General features: G+C 39.4%; 1 protein-coding gene across 5 annotated transcripts; it reads right to left on the bottom strand.

Annotated features, from left to right (window-relative positions):
- Positions 1–1172: 1172 nt before the first annotated feature.
- LOC127656048 (uncharacterized) lies at positions 1173–20908 on the bottom strand. 5 transcript variants are annotated; one of them, XM_052144178.1, is made up of 4 exons: positions 20742–20906; positions 2312–2459; positions 2065–2197; positions 1173–1880 (listed from the first exon to the last, which is right to left on the bottom strand). In XM_052144178.1, the coding sequence occupies exons 1-4, from the start codon at positions 20818–20820 to the stop codon at positions 1755–1757; spliced, it is 486 nt and encodes a 161-aa protein (XP_052000138.1). In that variant the 5' UTR covers positions 20821–20906; the 3' UTR covers positions 1173–1754. The 5 variants fall into 5 exon arrangements, with proteins under 5 accessions (XP_052000138.1, XP_052000140.1, XP_052000141.1 ...); XM_052144180.1 differs by having other exon boundaries at positions 2065–2173; positions 20742–20905; XM_052144181.1 differs by lacking the exon at positions 20742–20906 and adding an exon at positions 2630–2797.
- Between the last annotated feature and the right edge of the window lie 477 nt (positions 20909–21385).

Raw genomic sequence — 21385 nt, 5'->3', positions numbered from 1 at the left:
CAAGAGGAATCAGTGCCTTGTAGAGGTAATGATAGAAAATCAGAGAAACAGCTTCTGGAGTAAATTCACACTAAATGGTGGTTTTACTACAGTAATTTTGTAGTAGTAACCGTGGTTAATTGTGTGGTAACTATGGTTTAACTAAATCCCATGGTTAAACTACACTCACCTAAAGGATTATTAGGAACACCATACTAATACTGTGTTTGACCCCCTTTCGCCTTCAGAACTGCCTTAATTCTACGTGGCATTGATTCAACAAGGTGCTGAAAGCATTCTTTAGAAATGTTGGCCCATATTGATAGGATAGCATCTAGCAAATTCTGACTCTACCATCTGAATGTCTCAACAGAAATCGAGACTCATCAGACCAGGCAACATTTTTCCTGTCTTCAACTGTCCAATTTTGGTGAGCTCTTGCAAATTGTAGCCTCTTTTTCCTATTTGTAGTGGAGATGAGTGGTACCCGGTGGGGTCTTCTGCTGTTGTAGCCCATCCGCCTCAAGGTTGTGCGTGTTGTGGCTTCACAAATGCTTTGCTGCATACCTCGGTTGTAACGAGTGGTTATTTCAGGCAAAGTTGCTCTTCTATCAGCTTGAATCAGTCGGCCTATTCTCCTCTGACCTCTAGCATCAACAAGGCATTTTCAGCCCACAGGACTGCCGCATACTGGATGTTTTTCCTTTTCACACCATTCTTTGTAAACCCTAGAAATGGTTGTACGTGAAAATCCCAGTAACTGAGCAGATTGTGAAATACTCAGACCGGCCCGTCTGGCACCAACAACCATGCCACGCTCAAAATTGCTTAAATCACCTTTCTTTCCCATTCTGACATTCAGTTTGGAGTTCAGGAGATTATCTTGACCAGAACCACACCCCTAAATGCATTGAAGCAACTGCCATGTGATTGGTAGATTAGATAATTGCATTAATGAGAAATTGAACAGGTGTTCCTAATAATCCTTTAGGTGAGTGTATATAAATAGGCAGTTTTTATTTATTTTGTTCTTTATTATTTTAAAGTAACTAATAATCTGAATAATAATGCTGCATGTACAGTTGTTTAAAATAACACATTTCTGTACTGGTTTGGTGTTGATGAAAGTGTACTTGAGCCTTATTGAGGAGCTGTGGGGTATAAGACAGAAAAGGTTGGGAAACCTTGGTGGAAATGTTCCAGACCTAAAGACAGGTGTTGGCTCTCGATCTCTCTCTCTCTCTCTCTCTCTCTCTCTCTCTCTCTCTCTCTCTCTCTCTCTCTCTCTCTCTCTCTCTCTCTATGACCAATGCATTTGTGTTAAACCAAATGTTTTCTGCCTCCTATTATTCCATTTTGCTACTGTTCAGGGAGTGTACTCTCTTGTGCTCTTGTGTTTTATGGAATTCTAAAAGTGGAATTCTACATATGTTCCACAGCATTTTGAATTCAAACAGAGTTAAGACTTATAGATAAATGGAAGGACACATCAACCTCTCTCCTCTGCAGCAACATTTTTTATTTATTAAGGTTATTGGATTTCTAGGAAATTTATCTAGGAAAGATCTTAAGATATCCTTTTCAAAATTTGGAAAAAATATATCACACTAAAGCAAAATTATACATATTTTTTTTTAAAGCAACATAGTAACAGTAAGTGTCACAATTCACCATGTGTTGTCTAATTAATACAAATTAGTAAAGTGATACTCTATTCACAACATGCAACACATGCAATGTAGTTAATGAACGTTACTATAACTACATTTATGAATTTAACCATCCATCATGCGTCCAGAAGCATCATGACAGTTATCAAAGATAAGTTTGTAGTCCGTTCCTCCAGCCTTCACAAAATCAGACACTGTCTTGCTTCCACCAAAATTTTTCGTCTCAACAATCTGTTCAGTAAAAAAAAAAATATAATAATTAGTAAACACCTAAAATTATCTTCTGATAACAACTAATAAGAAATAGCTTTATAGAGAGCTTCAGGTACAGTATAAATGAATGTATCATTAATAAACATTATAAAACTATAGATTGTAATGCAATCCTGCAGATCAGGGTTACAGAAACACTTGCTTTCCAATTATTGCTCATATGACGTGCATCCACAACAACGGTCTGAGATGAGATACCGTAGCCATCTCCTTTATGGACCAGCCATTTAGTGCCATCTTCCAGAGTCACTCTAAAAGCAGGACCAGAAGAAGACCTGTATAAGATTTAAGTCAGTCTCTCCCTGCAATATTTTTAGCCCCTTGTTTATATTGATACATATTACACAAACTAAAGTTTAAAAATTGTTGATTGTATCTTATTATTTTACCTGACTCCAGAGTGGCTCAATATGCCTAATTTGAAAGACATCCCCTCCAAAGGTCTGGTCATCCTCTCAGCTTTGTACACTTTGGAGTTGTACAGTTTCCTCAGGTCAGACATTTTGGAAAGGTCGTAATTATAGGAATTTCCCTTCCCTGAAGAGGTTTAATGTGCAGACAGAAAAAAGATAACTCCTTTGCATGTGCACATGTAATGATTAAACATTTCTTAGCCAAAAATGATTCTTAATCCATACAGAAGGTGCATATAATTTAATGAAAGATAATGCAAGTAAAGAAAACACTAGTAAGATTTGTAAACATACCATTGCCCCATGAGGATTCAGTCACCATTGCCAACATGGCTAAGAGAACCAAACCCAGTGGAGTCTTTGAGAAGACCATGGTTAACAGCAAAGAGAAGCTTCTGAGATGCTGACAGTTTGTTACCAGAGCAGAAAGTTTATACTTCTCAGACTCCGTGATCCTCCCCTTTACCTCAGCTTGCCTTACAGCTGATTTCATCAAAACAAACATGACATGAACTGGCAGTGCTGTGGGAAAAAGCAGGATTGCGTAATTTCAATTTTTTTTATTTGTATTGTGCATTTCACAATACATTGTTTCAAAGCAGCTTTCCATAAAATTATGCTGTAACCGAAAATGGATATGTAATCTCTTGGTTGTAGATCATGCCTTAAAAAATGAAAGAGGTGAACACATTTGGCAAACACTGGTTTTGTTTGGGCTAGTCAACAAACTGAATACATAAAATTAAACTTAATTTCAAAGATATTTACTGGTACAAATATTTATCTGAAACTATTACAACTTTGTGAATTAGATACTGTTGCTGGTGGTGCATGCTTTAATGAGTTTAAATCGCCTTCAGGAAGTGCTCTGGTCTGGAAGCATATGTTGTTTTGGTCTTAAACGGTTGGTAGCTGAGTGCCATTGATGTGTTGTGCAGTCTTGACAACATGCTGAAGGGCTTTGTAAAGTGGCAGGCAAAACTGCTAAATATATATAGATTTGCCCCTTGAAGGTCTCTGCGTTGTTCTGTCTTTTCTGAGCACTGAAGTAAAGCAATTATTGTTAATAATTTGCACTTTACAAATTCATCACGTTATTCATTTTATCTGACTCCAATTTTATATTAATCTCACTCCAATTTTAAATTGACCTCTAATTTAGATTAAAGCTCTAAATACTTTCTGATCATTCTTCTATTTTAATCATTTACGTTATTGATTACTCTGAATCCTCCTCTATTCATTTACCTTTTGATCAGTTTCTAATGAGATTCAAACTGATAGTCTTTAAATGGCTTCCTCCTACATTAAAGCTTCAGTTATGATATAAATTATTCTTAAAATGGTACTCTCCTGCTCAGTTGCTCCAGAGCAGTTTCTACTATTTTAAAGACCCAGTATTGATATAAATGATTTCAGAGGAATACAAAATAAATCAAAAAGTAACTATTTATTTTCCAGGTAGGATTTAAAACACAAGTTAAAGAACATACCTGGCAGTTGAGAAAACTACATGTAATTGCAAAGCATTGGAAATCTGAATGCAGATTCCTATTGTTACAGTTACACACATCAAGGTGTGGGATCATCTGACTACATAGAACCTTGAGCTCTGGGCCAGCCTTCCTTAAATATCCAGACAGAATACACATTGAGTACCAAATGGTATTATCCTTTGATCAATGAGAATTTGGGGATGAATGGGTTCTTGGCTTCCTGGTGTTAAACCTTCAAGGAGGGGGATAGACCTCCGGAATTATTCAGTATTTGGCAAAGACCTTATAACTTTGTTGTCATTAAGTTTTACAAACCTGGTGACAAAACACTATACCAGACGCACTGAGACATTTTAAATGATAGCAAACATGTTACACTAGTTACATTATTTGTATACATCAGATATGGTATTTTGTACATATAGATCTTAGGTGAGTTTGAGGTGATTCTAGGCTGAAGGGGAATAGATGAGGAGGACAGAACGGGACAGATGTGGAAGGGCAACAATGAGGTGTGAATTTGCAGTCTTCGCTCAGTGGGGTGTGGTGCCTCAGGAAGAGTTGCTAATTGTGAGAAAGTTAATTTGTTGATTTTCTCAAAGATCATACATTTGCTCTTTGCCTTTTGAATGCAAACACATTGGCACCCCGCCTTACAGCTTTGTGGTCAACTGAGCTGCAAATTTCATACCAGAAAAGTAAATATTTCATAAATACAGGACACACCCTTGTGGTGCAGTATTCAGTGTCAGAGTCAAGTATTACAGGTTTCCTAATTTGACAGTCTGTGGTTTGCAGGTTAGGAAATTTAGAGGAATTTGCATAGTGTGTTGTTTGAGACCTAAGTCTTGTAATATTGAGTAGAGATTGGTGAAGAGAATGGTTTGGAAGGCAGAGCTAATATACGTGTCTCTGCCTTCTGAGTGTGTCAGAGCCATGTGAAGGGCAGTGGAAATAGTGTCGTCTGTTGACCTGTTTGCACAATATGCAAACTGGTGGTGGTCAAAACTGGCAGGGATCTTGGTTTTGATGCACTTCATAATGATGGGGTTAGGGCTACTGGTTGGTAATTGTTAGGGCTGGTCACAACAGACTGTTTTGGCACTGGGATGATGGTTGCAGATTTAAGGCATGTGGGGACTACTGCTTGTACCAGGGACAGGTTGAAGATGTTGGTGGAGACCTCTGCCAGTTGATCGGCACAGGCCTTGAGTACATGTCCGGGTATTCTGTCAGGTCCTGCAGCTTTACTGGTATTAATCCTATGCAGTGCAAACCTTATGTTGTGCGTGGAGAGTGTGAGAGGCTGATTGTTGTCGCTAACGTTGTTGTTGGTAGGGATAGTGTATGTTAGCTCTTTGCTTGCTGTATCAAAGCGTGTGAAGAGTTCATCTGGTTGAAAGGCATCACTGGTTAGGTCGCTGGGTTTTTTGTGCTTGTAGTCAGTTAGAGTTTGAATGTCCTGGCACGTACTCTATGGATCGTGGTTAGAAAGTGCTCCTCAATCCTGAGTTTCTTCTTGGTTTCTTTAATGCCTTTCTTGAGGTTGGATCTGGCAGTACTGCAGGCCTCTCTGTCCCCCTGATTTGAAAGCAGTGTCTCATGTTCTCAGTAACAGATGGACCTCTCTCTTCATCCATGATTTTTTATTTGAAAGACACAAATGGTTTTATTGACCGTAGCATTTTCCCACACCAAATTCTGTTGGACAGAACCACTGATGTGTCCAACTCAATGTTTGTATGGAAGTCTGTAGTAGCCTCGTGTGCAAAAAAAGGTCCAGTCAGTGTTTTCAAACCAATCCTGGAGTTCTTGTGTAGCTGTTACAAGCCACACTTTTACAGGCTTGATAGACAGTTTAATCTGTTTTAAAAGTGGGCTGTATGAGGACAAGAGAGAGGTGCTCAGACTGCCTGAGGTAGGGGCAGGGGTTGGCTTTGTATTAATTCTCTATGTTGTGTAGACATAATCCAGCATGTTTTTACCACTTGGGGAGAATAGTCCTGAGGTTTGATTGGTTGAAATCTCCTGCCACAACTAAAACTCCCTCTGTGTGTGCAGATTGTTGTTTGCTAATGGCACTGTAGAGCTCTTTAAGTGCTTCTTTAAGAGAAGAAAAGACAGAAAGAAACAAATGCAGTCATCAATGCTATATAAAAGAAAACTAATTAATAATGACAAAGGATAATTTTGGGGTTTTCATTATCAAGATTATAAATGTTACTGCTATGATGACAAGCAAATCAGCTAAAATAAAAGTAATCCTGGAAGCAGCATCAGAATTCTTGGGGATTTCTGGAATATCAGTTCAAATTATATATGATGTTCTTTCTCGATCATCAGTTCATGATGCTTCTCAATTGTCTGATTAGCCTGATGGTAATAAGTGTTCTGCAATGGAATGCAAAAGTCTCACAGCAAATGGACAAGAATTTAAGAAATTTATAATGGAATTAAAACAAAAAAACAAGTATAATATGTGTACAAGAATCATGGCTCAAACCAAATCTGCAATTTAAAATATTTTGATATAATTCTGTCTGGAAGGATAGAAAGGGAGCACAAGGTGGAGGGGTAGTGACATTTATTCAAGAGGGAATATTATATAGAACACTTACAGATGTCAAAGAAATAGAATGTCTTGGTATAGAGGTATTCTACCAAGAGGGATCAATTGTGATTTTTAACTTTTACAATCCATGTGATAAAATTTCACAAGGGTTATTGAAAATGTTGGTGGAAATACAGGGAAAAGGGAACTATAGAATGGAGATTTCAATGCATAATTGGCTATGGGGAAGAACAAAGACAGATTGTAATGGGAAAATAGTGGAACAATTTATGGATGATTGATCACTTGGATGTTTAAATACAGGAAAAGGCACTAGATCCAATATAACAGGGAATACTACATCAAGTATAGATCTAACAATGATTTCAAACGAGATGGCAGAGATGTGCGAATGGTGTGTGATAAATGATACTACTATTGGGAGTGATCACTTTCCAATAATTTGCTCAATAAGAGTTAACAGATATAAAACAGATTATTATCTGAAAAGAAAATGGTTATATGAAAAAGCAGACTGGAAATCTTTTAAAAATTATTGTGAGAGAAATATAAATCTAGTAAATGAAGAATCAGTAGAAAGTTTTTGTGGATCTCTTTCTAGAAGCAGCAATATTATATATCCCTCAAATATTGTAAGAAACAATATTTCCCCTTCTGTTACTCACTCAACGTTGTGTCGATTGTAGTGACAGAAAAAAGCCTACGGCAGCTCTGCCTCGGCAGCTACGCCAGCTCTCAGCCCCAGCGTAGAGCGCCCCGCAGGCGGCGAATGCCCCCCATCTCCTGGACCCCCTCTAGGGCCCCTAAAACCCCTAAGCGTTCCTGAGACGGTGCACCCAGGAAGCCAGACGTTTGCTCCGGAGCTGGTAGCAAGACCACTCCGTCCCCGGGTGGAGGGCTGGGAGGAAAATCCTCAGTTCTCCCTTTTTCTTCGCCGCACCCCCGTCCGTGCGCCGTTCTCATGGCACCCCGGCACCAAAACCTTGCAGTCCCAGCTCCCCGGACGCGGTCATCTCGCCTCCGGCAGGCCAGCACTGACGAGTTTAGAGGATGTCCCTGCAGGATCTCCTCTTCTGACTCAGCTATGCGATTCAATTCGCCAGGCTCCCGCCTCATTTCAGCGGTATTCGCTCCACGCCAATGCGCGGCGAAAACGCCAGCACCTAACAAGCAGAGATTTCCACTCTGCTACACAGGGACACGATAGAGCCTGTCCCTCCAGCCGAGATGAAGAAGGGTTTCTACAGCTCTTACTTCATCGTACCCAAAGAAAGGCAGTGGGTTGCGGCCAATCTTGGGCTTGCGAGTTCTCAACTGGACTTTACACAGACTCCCGTTCAAAATGCGAATTCTAACCTTTGGCGAAAAGGCGAATTCTAACCTGCGTTCGGCATCAAGATTGGTTCGCACGGGTAGACCTTAAGGACGCGTACTTCCACGCCTCGACACCGACCCTTCTTACGGTTTGCGTTCGACGGCCAGGCGTATCAGTACAAGGTCCACCCCTTTGGCCTGTCCCTGTCCCCTCGCGTCTTCACCAAGGTTGCAGAGGCAGTCCTCTACTTTTTAATGTTATGATTAATTATATATTTGGAAGCGTAAGCCCTGGTATAGGATGTGCATTATATGCAGATGATGGCGTCTCACAGGTCATATCTTGCATGCAGGCAGCCATTAAAAGGTGGAACAGTGGTCTGTCGACTGGAGATTTAAAATGTCAACAAGTAAATCATGTTTTATGTTCTATACTTGCAAAAGAGAAATCCCAGAACAGTATGAATTAAAATTATATGATAAAGCTTTAGAACGAGTGAAAACATTTAAATATCTAGGTGTCTGGTTTGATAGCAGATATACATGGAAAAAACATATAGATGAAATTGATAATAAATGTAGAAAATCCTTAAATGTGATGAGGGCAATAGCTGGCAAAGAGTGGGGAGCATAAAGAATAGGATTGTTGATGATATATCAAGCTATGATTAGATTTGTGTTGGATTATGGCTGTATGATATATGGTGCTGCATCAATAACATTATTAAAGCGATTGGATAAAATACAGTATAGAGCTCTTAGGATATTCTTAGGAGCAGTAAAAATCAATGCCAATTAATGCTCTACTGGTTGAGGCAAATGAAATGCCACTGAATTTTAGTAGCGTAAAATTATCACTGATATACTGGAAATGTATGAAGAGTTATGTTGGAAATCGCATTGCTACTGAGGTTTTAAATAACTGTTGGGAATATGTAAACAAAAGAGAAAGGGGATTTGGATGGAGCATAACAGAAAAATATCAGAATGCAGAGACTGAGTGTAAGATGTCACCTGTTGAGAAGAGGTACCGGCATGGACTTTTCCTGAGGTTGAAATTGACATTTGATTCTGTTGGGTACCAGCACATAAAGGGATTCATGGAAATGAAGCTGCTGATGAGTTAGTAAAGAAGGCTTTAAAAACAAATGAAGAGGATATTAGAGTACCACTAGTTAAGGGGGAAATAAAATCTATTATTAAGAAAAATATTAAGAAAGAGTGGCAAGAAATATGGGATAAAGACAAGAAGGTAAGACATTTATATAAAATAAAAAACAGGTAGACATGAATAAAAATATATTTGGCAGAAACAGGAAGGAAGAGGTTATAATAACTAGATTAAGGCTTGGTCATACAGGATTGAATTGACTTTAATAGGAATCCAAGGAAATTATTTATGTGAATATTGTAGAGAAATAGAAACTGTAGAGCATGTCATATTTGATTGTAGAAGGTATATACAGGAGAAAAGGGAAATAATACAATATTTAAACCATAATGGACATAAAGTTAGGGAGTTGGAGTATCTATAAGGAATATAGGTTAATAGAGATAGGTGAGGATATAGGATTTTAATACAATGCATGTATAGTACAGGTTTGAGTGATAGAATTTAAATATATCAAAGAACAGATTTGTGTAATGTGTCAGTCTGGATCCAGAGGGAAAACCAGTGCCAGCTGACACCTGGATCATGATGGATCTAGACCTATGGTAAATGAGTATTTTGGTTTTGTTTTTTTGTTTTAAGGGATAGAAAGGCATGGAATACGATGCATTAAACTGAACAGTAGGTTGCGGCATATGCTCATGATACCAGTCCGCCATTAAAATAAAAGAAGAAGAGTCCTGTACGTTTAAAAATAAGGCTCCATTTTCCGAAATAGCAGGTGATCCCATTCTCAGCCATTATATTGTGGGGGGAAGAAGGTTAAGGTGCTCATGGTTTTTATTTTACATGGAATGACTCTGGTTGACTCCTATAGTTTGTGCTCTCATGTTTCTCTAACCTACTCGGGTATGCCAGTCCTGATTTCTTTGTGACTTTTATTTACATCTTTTTCTTTCTGTTTTATATTCTTCCATATCACAATAGTTTATCTGCTTATAGTGTTTTGCTGTATTGTGCTGCCATGTCCTCTCTTTCCAAGTGCTGCTCTCATGAAGGTATGTTGCCCGTTTGTTTAGAGGACTTCAGTCATTTAAGAGATTTTAGTTATATTTTTATTTTTGTTCTACGCTGACATAATTAATTTAGGCCTGCTGGTCCTGTCTAATCCAGGCTATCTGTCCAAAACGTGTGCCCTGCTTTTTTGCCTGTGTAGTTTGAGAGGCACCTGGTAGCCTGCTGTAGTCACCTGAGCTGTACGCAATGCCTAAAGCTGCTGTTTTGTCTATTTGTTTGTTATGGTTTTCTCTGATTCTTTGTTTATTTTGTGGTTCTTGTCTTTTACCTTGATACCACTCAGTTGCTTTGTTTATTTTGGTGCCCCTGTTTGTAAACTTGATAATTGGTCATTCTTATTCTTGATGTCATTTTCTCATTTGTATATGTTTCAACAGTTTGATTTCAATAGATTTGTGATATTAATTGTATGTCTTAGTGATTTGGATGTGTTTAATATTCTGATGTAATTTTTGAAAGTTGATCTTTTGATTTTCTGCTCTAACTGGGCCTGGCGATTCTATCTACTCTTTGTGGTGATCTGGTGCTTACTGGTATCCTTTTTGTGATATTTATCTTGATTGTTTAACTCTTCCCCTTTGTTTTAGAAGCAGGAGTTGGAGCGTCCATTTGGGGAGGCTAGTGATGGGTTTCCCTCACTGCATGCTGTTCCTTGTCCAGTTATTTTTATTTGTATAACGCTTTTCACAACACAAATCGTGTGAAAGCAGCTTTACAGAAAATTAAACCACAATAAAGTCTTAGTTATTGTGTATTTTGATTTAAATATTATTGTAAATTCTGTATAATAATAATTGTATTTAGAACCCAGGGACGGGCCATGCATTAAAAGTCTAATCCTTCAGTGTGATTCATGCCATTAAGAAAACAGTTTCACAATGAATGACACCCTATGCCTTTGGGCATCATGCATTGTCGCAGATAACTAATAATACCAATTGACATTTTAAAAACACGCCCATGCATGAAAGCCAGAACTTGAAATGACACTTAATGCTTAAGTAAGCTTAATTTTAACTGCATCATGACTGTTTGTAAAATGAACGTCTCCCGAACAGACATTCAAAAATCATAATTTTTCATATGAATCTACAAAGGAGGACTATAATACCTGGATAAATGTGTCTAATAATATTTGCGATTTAAATGTTATTGCAATAAATTTCGTCAGGGTGCACAGTTATGTTGAGTTCCATTTAAGTTTGATGTGGGATATTCCTACTTGATATCTCTGCCCCTAAATGCATTCCATTCCCCAATATTCGGAACTGCAACACTCCCGTTAGCTTAGCAGGTGTTTGCCTCTCATTAGAAATGTCTCCTAGCAACCCAACTGATAAACAGTACTGCAGCACTAGCATTTGTGCTTCAGGTGTACGGTTATCAAACGAGATTAGTAGAATGTCTTATACACCTGTTTTTGCTGGCGTTTGTTAAACAAGCTTTAATATCATGTAATGTGGAAACAAACTCCTTTATCGATATTACTTACAGTGAATGTTTATCACTTACTTTGTATATCTCACAGAGTGTCGACATGTTTGTGTGACATCATGCCCCTGCATCTCGGCGAAATCGGAGTTGAGAATTTGTGCACAAGCCTAAGAGTGGTAATTCGGACATAAAGATGCATTCCATTGCACTTTTCCTAGTAGTATGTTGGAAAATCTGACTTTTGGAGTGAATGGAATGTAGCACTTCTTCCCAAATTGATCTGACACTGAATGCACAAACAGCCTAATTTACACTTTGAAAACTCCTTATGTGGCTATAACAATGCAAAAAGCACTTCCCAATTAGCTTGAAGTGAAAATCAGTCCTTTCTGGTTTAATAAATTAAGCAATCACACAGTAATGTAGAACATCTCAGGTTTTTAAATCCATAAGGATCTCTTAATGGCAATTGCGGCAGTAGTGACAGTCGACTCGTCAGCAACATCTCGCGCTCCCTTTCAAATTATGTCACTTAAATCATGATTGCATCACTCAAGGCCAGGTAGAAGGCCTCGACCGGGACCTATCCTAAAGATCACACCCACCAAGAGCAAATAAATCTGATTGGCTGATTAATCTGAAATTTTTTGTCAATTCATTTGCACTGTTGAGGGATTCAGTGGAAATTCTGAAGGCCTAATGGGGTTTAGCTCAGACATGCATGCTGCTTCAGCTAAGGTGCATGGCTTTGGGCATGTGATTTGTGAAATGGTTGTCACGCTTCGCTTGTAAGCATCAAGGAATAAATTCTGACTGGATAAACTTTTGTTTTTCTTTATTTGTTTGTAGATTAAGATAGGAAAGTGATTAAAATACATGGGTAAAAAGGTGATTGAGGATGAAAAATATTTATTTGGCATGTTAGGCCAGCAGAGAAGGCTTTGCTGGCCCTGAGAATTTGCCATTGTTGGAACCTTAGTGAGCAAGCTGAAGGCGACTGCGGCAAGGAACACAACTCCATAAGATATTGGTTAATGGCAAAAAATAACCTTTGGATGTTCCCCTCTGGCAAAACCGCATGAATAGAATGCCAATATTAGTTGTTTTTGTGCAGTGCAGTGTTGATACAAAGAGTTTGTTGAACTGTAAGATTAATAATTAATGTCTTTTAATGTCTGAAGTTCACAGATGCATTGCCCCTTTTGGTTGGCTGATGTAGGCTTTTGTTGGCAATTAATTGTTAGTCTATGTATTCCATTTTATGAGTGTAGTCCATCATTACACCAAGGTGATGCAGGCAGAGATCAGTGAGGTCCATTGCAGTTCAACCGGCAGGTCATTTTGGTGAGATTCATCCCCTGAAGTTCATTGTAATCGACTGAAGTGATGTCTGGCTAGTACCGGCTGCATTTAGTCATCATCACTGAGACACGTAGCAGTGGAGTCCGACAGCAAGCAGGAGCGAAGCTGGATCTGATCAGCTCTGGTAACCTTGGGATATGAATCCCTAGGTTGAGCGAGGAGTTAATATTATGAAGAGGTTCTGAGATTACAGGGAATATCTCTTAAGAGCTTAGTTTGTATTGGATCTAACATGTTGTTTTTCTTTAATAGAATGGGGGTGACATCATCAAGAGTGCTAGAGAAGACTGTATTTATATTTTCTGTTATTAAACTTCTAAGACGTTTTTTGGCTTACTGAGTATGGTCTGTGCAGTTTCAATCTCTCCCCCCTCACGCAACACATAGATGTGGCTCTGACCACACAGAGAAATGCCATTTTTGTAGTTTATGATGTACTTCCTTATTATTTGAAATTTGAATAAAGGATGCATTAAAGATATAATGCCAGGTTGTTTGCTTTTTAGATGCTCTGACTCTGACAAGCGCCCCATGGTGCTTTAACAGCGCTACTAAAAGAGTATATATTTTCCTCTATTAGAGCAACACATTGACGTGAACGTCTCGCCTCATGGGCAGCTTAATGTCTCTCTCGGGGCTCGCGAGCAGGATGAGTTCTCGATCGCTGCATCTGAGAGTGCACTGGCAATGTCAGACACCGAGGACTCGACTGGGCTGCCACCTTCGAGTCTGCCTGCCCAGTCTGAGGCCGATGCAGAGCTGACCGCTATACTTGCCCGGGCCGCCCTGAGCCCTCGCAGCTAGATGATTGGTTCCTGGGTTCTGGGTGCCACTCATCTAATACTCTGTGCAGAGAAAACATAGACAGACAAGGTTGAACCACTGAACCACAAGGTTGGCGCGGCCTGCTCCATGCTAGTTACGTCGCCCCCTCCCCCCCACCCCCAACAGGGATGTGGGGAGCTACATGATGTCTTTTGGGCCATTGGAGGAGGTTACGTGCTGTCTGACGCACACAGCAGCTTGCTATGGTGTTCACGTAACACGGTTCAGCTTTTTTGGCATTTTTCTATAGGGCCACTAGTGTCACTACATCGACACCACAATGTAGAGTGAGTGACAGTAGGGGAACTTCTTGGTTACTGTTGTAACCTCCACGTTGTGTCCCTCTTGCCACAAAGCTGTACTAGCCGCTGAAATGGCCGGGATCTTGTCTCGGCTCCTCAGCACTAAACCTCAATGAGAGTGGGCATTCTTTCTCCTTTTTATATTCGTATGTCCAGGGGCGTGGCATGCAAATTCCACTTGCCATTTCCCATTGGCCTTTTCTCAAAGATTGAGGTGTTTTGGGGCTCTCAAGATCGACCCCTAGTGTCATAACATCGACACTACGTCGAGTGAGTGACAGAAGGGGAACCATTATCTTTAAAATGTTACATTTAGAAATTCTGGCAACTTTATGACAATCCGGGAGACCAAGTGTCATGATCGGCATTGTTTTTTTGTTTTTTTCATTGAGCCTGTAGCATCACAATTTCAATGAAACAATTGTAAATTTTTCTATTTTTAAAATAGTATATATTATTTATCAGAACTTGCTGTTCATTTAGGTCCAGTGTGATTAAAGACTATTTCTGAATATTCATAAATACAGACTGGCTAATAGACATTAGCTGTTGCCTAACACTTTTAAATGTATAATGTTATTTATTTGTAATATTGAACAATGTCAGGCCATTTTCCCTCGATTTCCTCTGCAGTGATATTATACAGGGTTATTCCAATTTCTGAAGCTTGATTAGGATGTCCTTAATGATTTAAACCAGCCATTTAGAAAAGTTATTTTAAAGCACAGTCATTTTTGACAATTTTTAGTTCACAGTGAAAGCTGCACTACATGTATACATTACTGTATATATGCTATTTATAAGTACTTTTCAAGTATGATGTATACTCAAATATGTTTTTGCATAAAAATAATATTTTTTGGTAAGTTGAGGATAGTGAAGAAACATGTATGCATGCTGTAAAGTATCCATAATTGTGGATCCATGCATGCATGCATTTTGTTACCATATCCTTGTGCTGTACTGGTAGCAAATCATGATCCTGTGGGCTGTCACAATGGCTATTTAGAGGGTTGGAGTCCACTCCAATGGAGGGCAAGTAAGCATGGTGCAGAATTGGTTACTGCAGAGAGAGTCTGCGCTGAATGCTGTGGAAGCATCAAACCAATCCAAATAAGGTTATAGTATGACATGAACAAAAACTTACCAAACCAGCTCTATTCATGTGCACATTTTAAAATCAACTCAAGTTCTGGAATTTTCAGAACATACAAAACAACTTGCTAAATTAAACTTAAGTTAATGACTTTTAAAAACCTGGCAAATAAAACCATTTAGGATTATGTGAGCATAGTCTTTCTACATGTTATAACATTTTACAATTAAGATCTGTTCTAAATTGCAGAAGATTGCCCATGTGCCTTCAAATTCTAGTTTACTTTAAAAGGACTGAAAAATACACATGACATGCACTGTTGAGGAGAGCTGATGTCCTCAAGTATATTCTGGATGCAATTGGAGCTTTCAGGGAGAGTTAGACATTTGTTCTTGCCTGAAATGACACAATATGGAGACCAATACATTTTTTTTTTTTTTTTAGAAAATCAATCTCCTTGTCCACAGCTAGTTATCAACTGGATTTCAAAACAAGCTGCTAAATGCCTTTTAATGTATGATTGAATGTTTAATGTTGATAAATAATTACAATTTGTGTTAAACCATCAGCCCATAAAGTTTTTGCTGTACTGCACACATACACTCAATGATTCTCCAACCTGCTTTGTAAACAGAACTTCTGATGATAAGATTCTCCAGAGGACTTGGTTCATTTAGTTGCATCAAATCCTCCAGTTCAGAATCCAGCTACAGAAGATACGAATAAGATTAACAGAGTAAACGCTGCAAATAAAGCTATGAAAGAACTTTTTAGAAAGTGGAACATGTTTGAAATGAATAAGAAACATTTTTATGATATTTGGTTCATTATGCCTCAAAATCCCTTATTATATAACTAAATAAATAACCACATCAACTTAACCTGTCCTAACACATCCCCTATATTTTGTCATATTTGATCTGTGCCTTTAGATTAGTGTAATTGCTATTCACTGCGCTATTCACCACACACTACATCTGAGCTGCTTCTTCTTTCCTACCACCAGAGTTCCCCCTTGCCTGTGCATTAGGATGGATTCACATTCAAAATGGCATACTATGATTCTACTCTAATGGCTTGGCCAAAAACAAAAAGTTGCATACACTAATATTTAGTTGGACTCACACACTGTCCGTGTGTGAAACTGCACTTCCCACAATTCCCGGATCACACTCCCAGCCCTGATCACTGTGTTATTGTCCGCACCTGTCTGTTATTTTGTCATTACCTTGTCTGTTTATTTAAACCCCGCTTTCTCCCCTTCCCTTTGTCAATCGTTATCGTTTCATGTCCGTTGTTCTCGGCCCTCTGTGTTAATTCTCGTGGTTACCTTGCCTCTCGTGTATGTTTCCCAGTCTGTATGTTATTTCGTGTTTTAGTTTTATTGTAGCCCCTGGATGTCATTTTGTGTTTCAGCTTGTTTTCCCATCGTGGACTTTTTATTTGTTCCTGTTTTGCCTGAGTCCAGTGTTTGTGTTTTGTTGCAATAAAGCCGCACTTAGATCCGAATCGCCCGTCTGCCTTTTCCTGCTTCCCACACAGCCCTAACAGAACGATTGACCCAAACAATGGATCTAGCGGTGCAACACGCCAACTTCTGGTTGCTCAGCCTCAAACAAGAGGACCGCCCTGTTGAAGACCACATCAGCGACTTCCTCGCGCTGGCGAAGATCACAGACTTCCTGGACTCAGCCCTGGTGGTTTTCTTCAGGGACACTTTACACTGTTCGCTCAGGGAGCGTTTGCCGCCGGCGACGCGTGGTTGGACTCTCCGCGACTTCCTGGAGGCGACCTTACTGGTCTGCGGCTCACCGTACACCGTGGGCATCGCCGAGGAGGATTTCACCTCTCCTCCCACAGTGGTGACTCCCCAGTCATCCATGGCGCTTCCTGTCGCACCAGCCCCACCTGTCATCGAGCCCATCCCCACGCCAGTCGCCCCCCACGAGCAAGCACGTTCCTCTTCGTCTGCCCAGAGGAGGAAGAGAAGACGTGCTTCTGCCTCCCGGCCCACGCCTGCCCCGGTCTGCGAGCCAGAGCCCACGCCTGTCACTGTGAGCGAGCCTGCACCCACGTCAGCCACGGTGAGCGAGCCCTTGCCCACGTCAGCCACGGTGAGTGAGCCTGCACCCTCGTCAGCCACGGTCAGCGAGCCCGAGCCCTCGTCAGCCACGGTCAGCGAGCCCGAGCCCTCTTCAACCACGGTCAGCGAGCCCGAGCCCTCGTCAGCTCCGGTCAACCAGCCAGAGCCATTAGCCCCCGATGTCAGTGAGTCAGCGCCTGTCACCCCAGCCATTGGTAAGCCAGCGCCTGTCGCCTCAGCCAGCAGTGAGCCAGCACCTGTCGCCTCGACCGTCCCTGAGCCAGCGCTTGTAGCCTCGACCGTCCCTGAGCCAGCGTCTGTAGCCTCGACCGTCCCTGAGCCAGCGCCTGTAGCCTCGACCGTCCCAGTGCCAGTAGCCATGACCGTCCAAGAGCCAGTGCCAGCAGCCATGGGTTGGGTTGAGTTTTCCTCACATCAGCCGTTGTAAGACATAGAACCTGGTTGTTGGGAGGAGGGGTGGTCTTCCTCACTGCCACATCATTCTGCGCCTCAAACCGAGCGTAGAATTTGTTCAGCGCATCTGGAAGGGAGGCAGGTGATGTTTTCCTGTAACTGGTGATGGTCTGGATGCCCTGCCACATGGGCCGTGTGTCGCTGATGTCCTGGAAGTGGCTGTGGATTCTCTGTGCGTATGTGCGCTTTGCCTCTCTGATGGCCCGGGACAGTATGGGATAGCCTTACTGGTGTTGTTTCAAAAATATCGATCCTCACACAAAAATATAAATTCAGATTTATTTTTTTTTAACTATATGGATATTATTATTTGGTTACCATGAACAATAATCATAAGCTTCAAAGTGAAAAAAAAAAAAAGGATTAGGCTACATTAGCAAATACTTTTGCAGGATGAGATCTATTTCTTCTTCCGCTCATCTTAACATGCATGCTGAAAGACATAAGCAGACAAGCGCTTGTGCTGTCTCAAGGCTCGTTCTAACAAGAGGAATCAGTGCCTTGTAGAGGTAATGATAGAAAATCAGAGAAACAGCTTCTGGAGTAAATTCACACTAAATGGTGGTTTTACTACAGTAATTATGTTGTAGTAACCGTGGTTAATTGTGTGGTAACTATGGTTTAACTAAATCCCATGGTTAAACTGTAGTTACTGGAGTGAAAAACCATAGTTCATTTTTGTAAGGGTAAACAAAACAGAAGTCTAATAAATTTCTGTTTAGGCTCACAAATGTAAATAATAATAATAATGACGAATTATGACAAAACATTATATTTTAAATTACCAATTTAATAATACAAATAATTACAAAATAATAATAATAATAATAATAATAGAAGTATCAGTATTCGTATCGACAATACTGGACTTGACATTTTTGGTATCGGATCGAAAAGAAATGATGTGATATCTCTCATCCCTACTTATAGCACAAAGGACTATGGTGACTTTAGTCATGAAGTTAATGGATATATGTCAGTGCACAACCAGGAGTAGGCCTCATTTACCTTGTGTTTGCTTTGTAAAAACCTACAACACACATATACACACACTTCATTGTGTGTGCGCGCATATTTGCATTGCTTAACCCCTCTTTGTAAGTCCCGCCTTCTCGCACACAATTGGTTGATTATATGAGGCTTGCAGCAACTATTGGACAAATTCCTGCCTGTGTATCTCTCCGCAAATGGGAAAAGGGCTGTTGTATTCGACATCAAACAGTTGCTTGCCAGTAGCAGCAAATGACAGCTGAGTGGAAACAATGCCCAAATGAAAGTGCAAATTTAGAGAAGATTTGCACAATAAATTCCCATGCTTTCATCCAGGTCGAGGTCCGTGGGAAACAGAATGTATGCCATGTAAAGCTGGCACTTATGTGTCAGTTGCTAATAAAGGTGCAAGTGATTTAGAAGCACACATTAACTCTGCGAAGCATAAAGGGTCAGCAAAAGGTGAAAGTTCAGACTACTTTTTGCTTTTTTATTTTCCATGGCCATTTAAAATAATAGTAATAGTAAAGGAAGGTACACTCATTGCATAAAATATTTTATTTTAGTACATGGACATTTTTATTTATTTACTTAAATTTATGTTATGCTAATAGAGTGTTTTTTTCACTGTATTAATATATATATATATATATATATATATATATATATATATATATATATATATATAAATAGACACTTTTTATTTATTTTGTTCTGTATTGTTTTAAAGTAACTAATAATCTGAATAATAATGTTGCATGTTATACAGTTGTTTAAAAGAACACATTTCTGTACTGGTTTGGTGTTGATGAAAGTGTACTTGAGCCTTATTGAGGAGCTGTGGGGTATAAGACAGAAAAGGTTGGGAAACCTTGGTGGAAATGTTCCAGACCTAAAGACAGGATCTCTCTCTCTCTCTCTGACCAATGCATTTGTGTTAAACCAAATGTTTTCTGCCTCCTATTATTGCATTTTGCTACTGTTCAGGGAGTGTACTCTCTTGTGCTCTTGTGTTTTATGGAATTCTAAAAGTGGAATTCTACATATGTTCCACAGCATTTTGAATTCAAACAGAGTTAAGACTTATAGATAAATGGAAGGACACATCAAACTCTCTCCTTTGCAGCAACTTTTTTTTATTTATTTAGGTTATTGGATTTTTAGGAAATTTATCTAGGAAAGATCTTAAGATATCCTTTTCAAAATTTTGAAAAAATATATCACACTAAAGCAAAATTATACATATTTTTTTTTTTTAAAGCAACATAGTAACAGTGTCACAATTCACCATGTATTGTCTAATTAATACAAATGAGTAAAGTGATACTCTATTCACAACATGCAACACATGCAATGTAGTGAATGAACGTTACTATAACTACATTTATGAATTTAACCATCCATCATGCGTCCAGAAGCATCATGACAGTTATCAAAGATAAGTTTGTAGTCCGTTCCTCCAGCCTTCACAAAATCAGACACTGTCTTGCTTCCACCAAAATTTTTCGTCTCAACAATCTGTTCAGTAAAAAAAAAAAAAGTATAATAATTAGTAAACACCTAAAATTATCTTCTGATAACAACTAATAAGAAATAGCTTTATAGAGAGCTTCAGGTACAGTATAAATGAATGTATCATTAATAAACATTATAAAACTATAGATTTTAATGCAATCCTGCAGATCAGGGTTACAGAAACACTTGCTTTCCAATTATTGCTCATATGACGTGCATCCACAACAACGGTCTGAGATGAGATACCGTAGCCATCTCCTTTATGGACCAGCCATTTAGTGCCATCTTCCAGAGTCACTCTAAAAGCAGGACCAGAAGAAGACCTGTATAAGATTTAAGTCATTCTCTCCCTACAATATTTTTAGCCCCTTGTTTATATTGATACATATTACACAAACTAAAGTTTAAAAATGGTTGATTGTATCTTCTTATTTTACCTGACTCCAGAGTGGCTCAATATGCCTAATTTGATAGACATCCCCTCCAAAGGTCTGGTCATCCTCTCAGCTTTGTACACTTTGGAGTTGTACAGTTTCCTCAGGTCAGACATTTTGGAAAGGTCGTAATTATAGGAATTTCCCTTCCCTGAAGAGGTTTAATGTGCAGACAGAAAAAAGATAACTCCTTTGCATGTGCACATGTAATGATTAAAAATTTCTAAGCCAAAAATGATACATAATCCATACAGAAGGTGCATATCATTTAATGAAAGACAATGCAAGTAAAGAAAACACTAGTAAGATTTGTAAACATACCATTGCCCCATGAGGATTCAGCCACCATTGCCAACATGGCTAAGAGAACCAAACCCAGTGGAGTCTTTGAGAAGACCATGGTTAACAGCAAAGAGAAGCTTCTGAGATTCTGACAGTTTGTTACCAGAGCAGAAATTTTATACTTCTCAGACTCCGTGATCCTCCCCTTTACCTCAGCTTGCCTTACTGCTGATTTCATCAAAACAAACATGACATGAACTGGCAGTGCTGTGGGAAAAAGCTGGATTGCGTAATTTCAAAATTTTTATTTGTATATTGCTTTTCACAACACATTGTTTCAAAGCAGCTTTCCAGAAAATTATGCTGTAACCGAAAATCTGTAGTCTCTTAAAAGTCTTAAAAAACTTGGTTGTGTTTGGGCTAGTCAACAAACTGAATACATCAAATTAAACTTAATTTCAAAGATATTTACTGGTAAAAATATTTATTTGAGACTATTGCAACTTTGTGAATTATATACGGTTCCTGGTGGTGCATGCTTTAATGAGTTTGAATCATCTTCAGGAAGTGCTCTGGTCTGGAAGCATATGTTGTTTAGGTCTTAAACGGCTGGTAGCAGAGTGCCATTGATGTGTTGTGCAGTCTTGAGAACACGCTGAAGGGCTTTGTGGTCAACTGAGCTG

The sequence above is a fragment of the Xyrauchen texanus genome, chromosome 15 (genome assembly GCF_025860055.1).
Source record: "Xyrauchen texanus isolate HMW12.3.18 chromosome 15, RBS_HiC_50CHRs, whole genome shotgun sequence".
In the NCBI taxonomy this organism is placed as follows: Eukaryota; Metazoa; Chordata; class Actinopteri; order Cypriniformes; family Catostomidae; genus Xyrauchen; species Xyrauchen texanus.
Note: the sequence above shows the minus strand (reverse complement) of the source record. Positions and strands in the feature narration are given on the sequence as shown.

Bases quoted from the DNA above. Each gene is read 5' to 3' on its own strand.
- LOC127656048 (XM_052144178.1), bottom strand. From the start codon at position 20,820: ATGGTCTTCTCAAAGACTCCACTGGGTTTGGTTCTCTTAGCCATGTTG. The intron at 2,460-20,741 runs GTATGTTTACAA...AAACCTCTTCAG, and splicing joins TGAATCCTCATGGGGCAATG to GGAAGGGAAATTCCTATAAT. The intron at 2,198-2,311 runs GTAAAATAATAA...AATCTTATACAG, and splicing joins TTGAGCCACTCTGGAGTCAG to GTCTTCTTCTGGTCCTGCTT.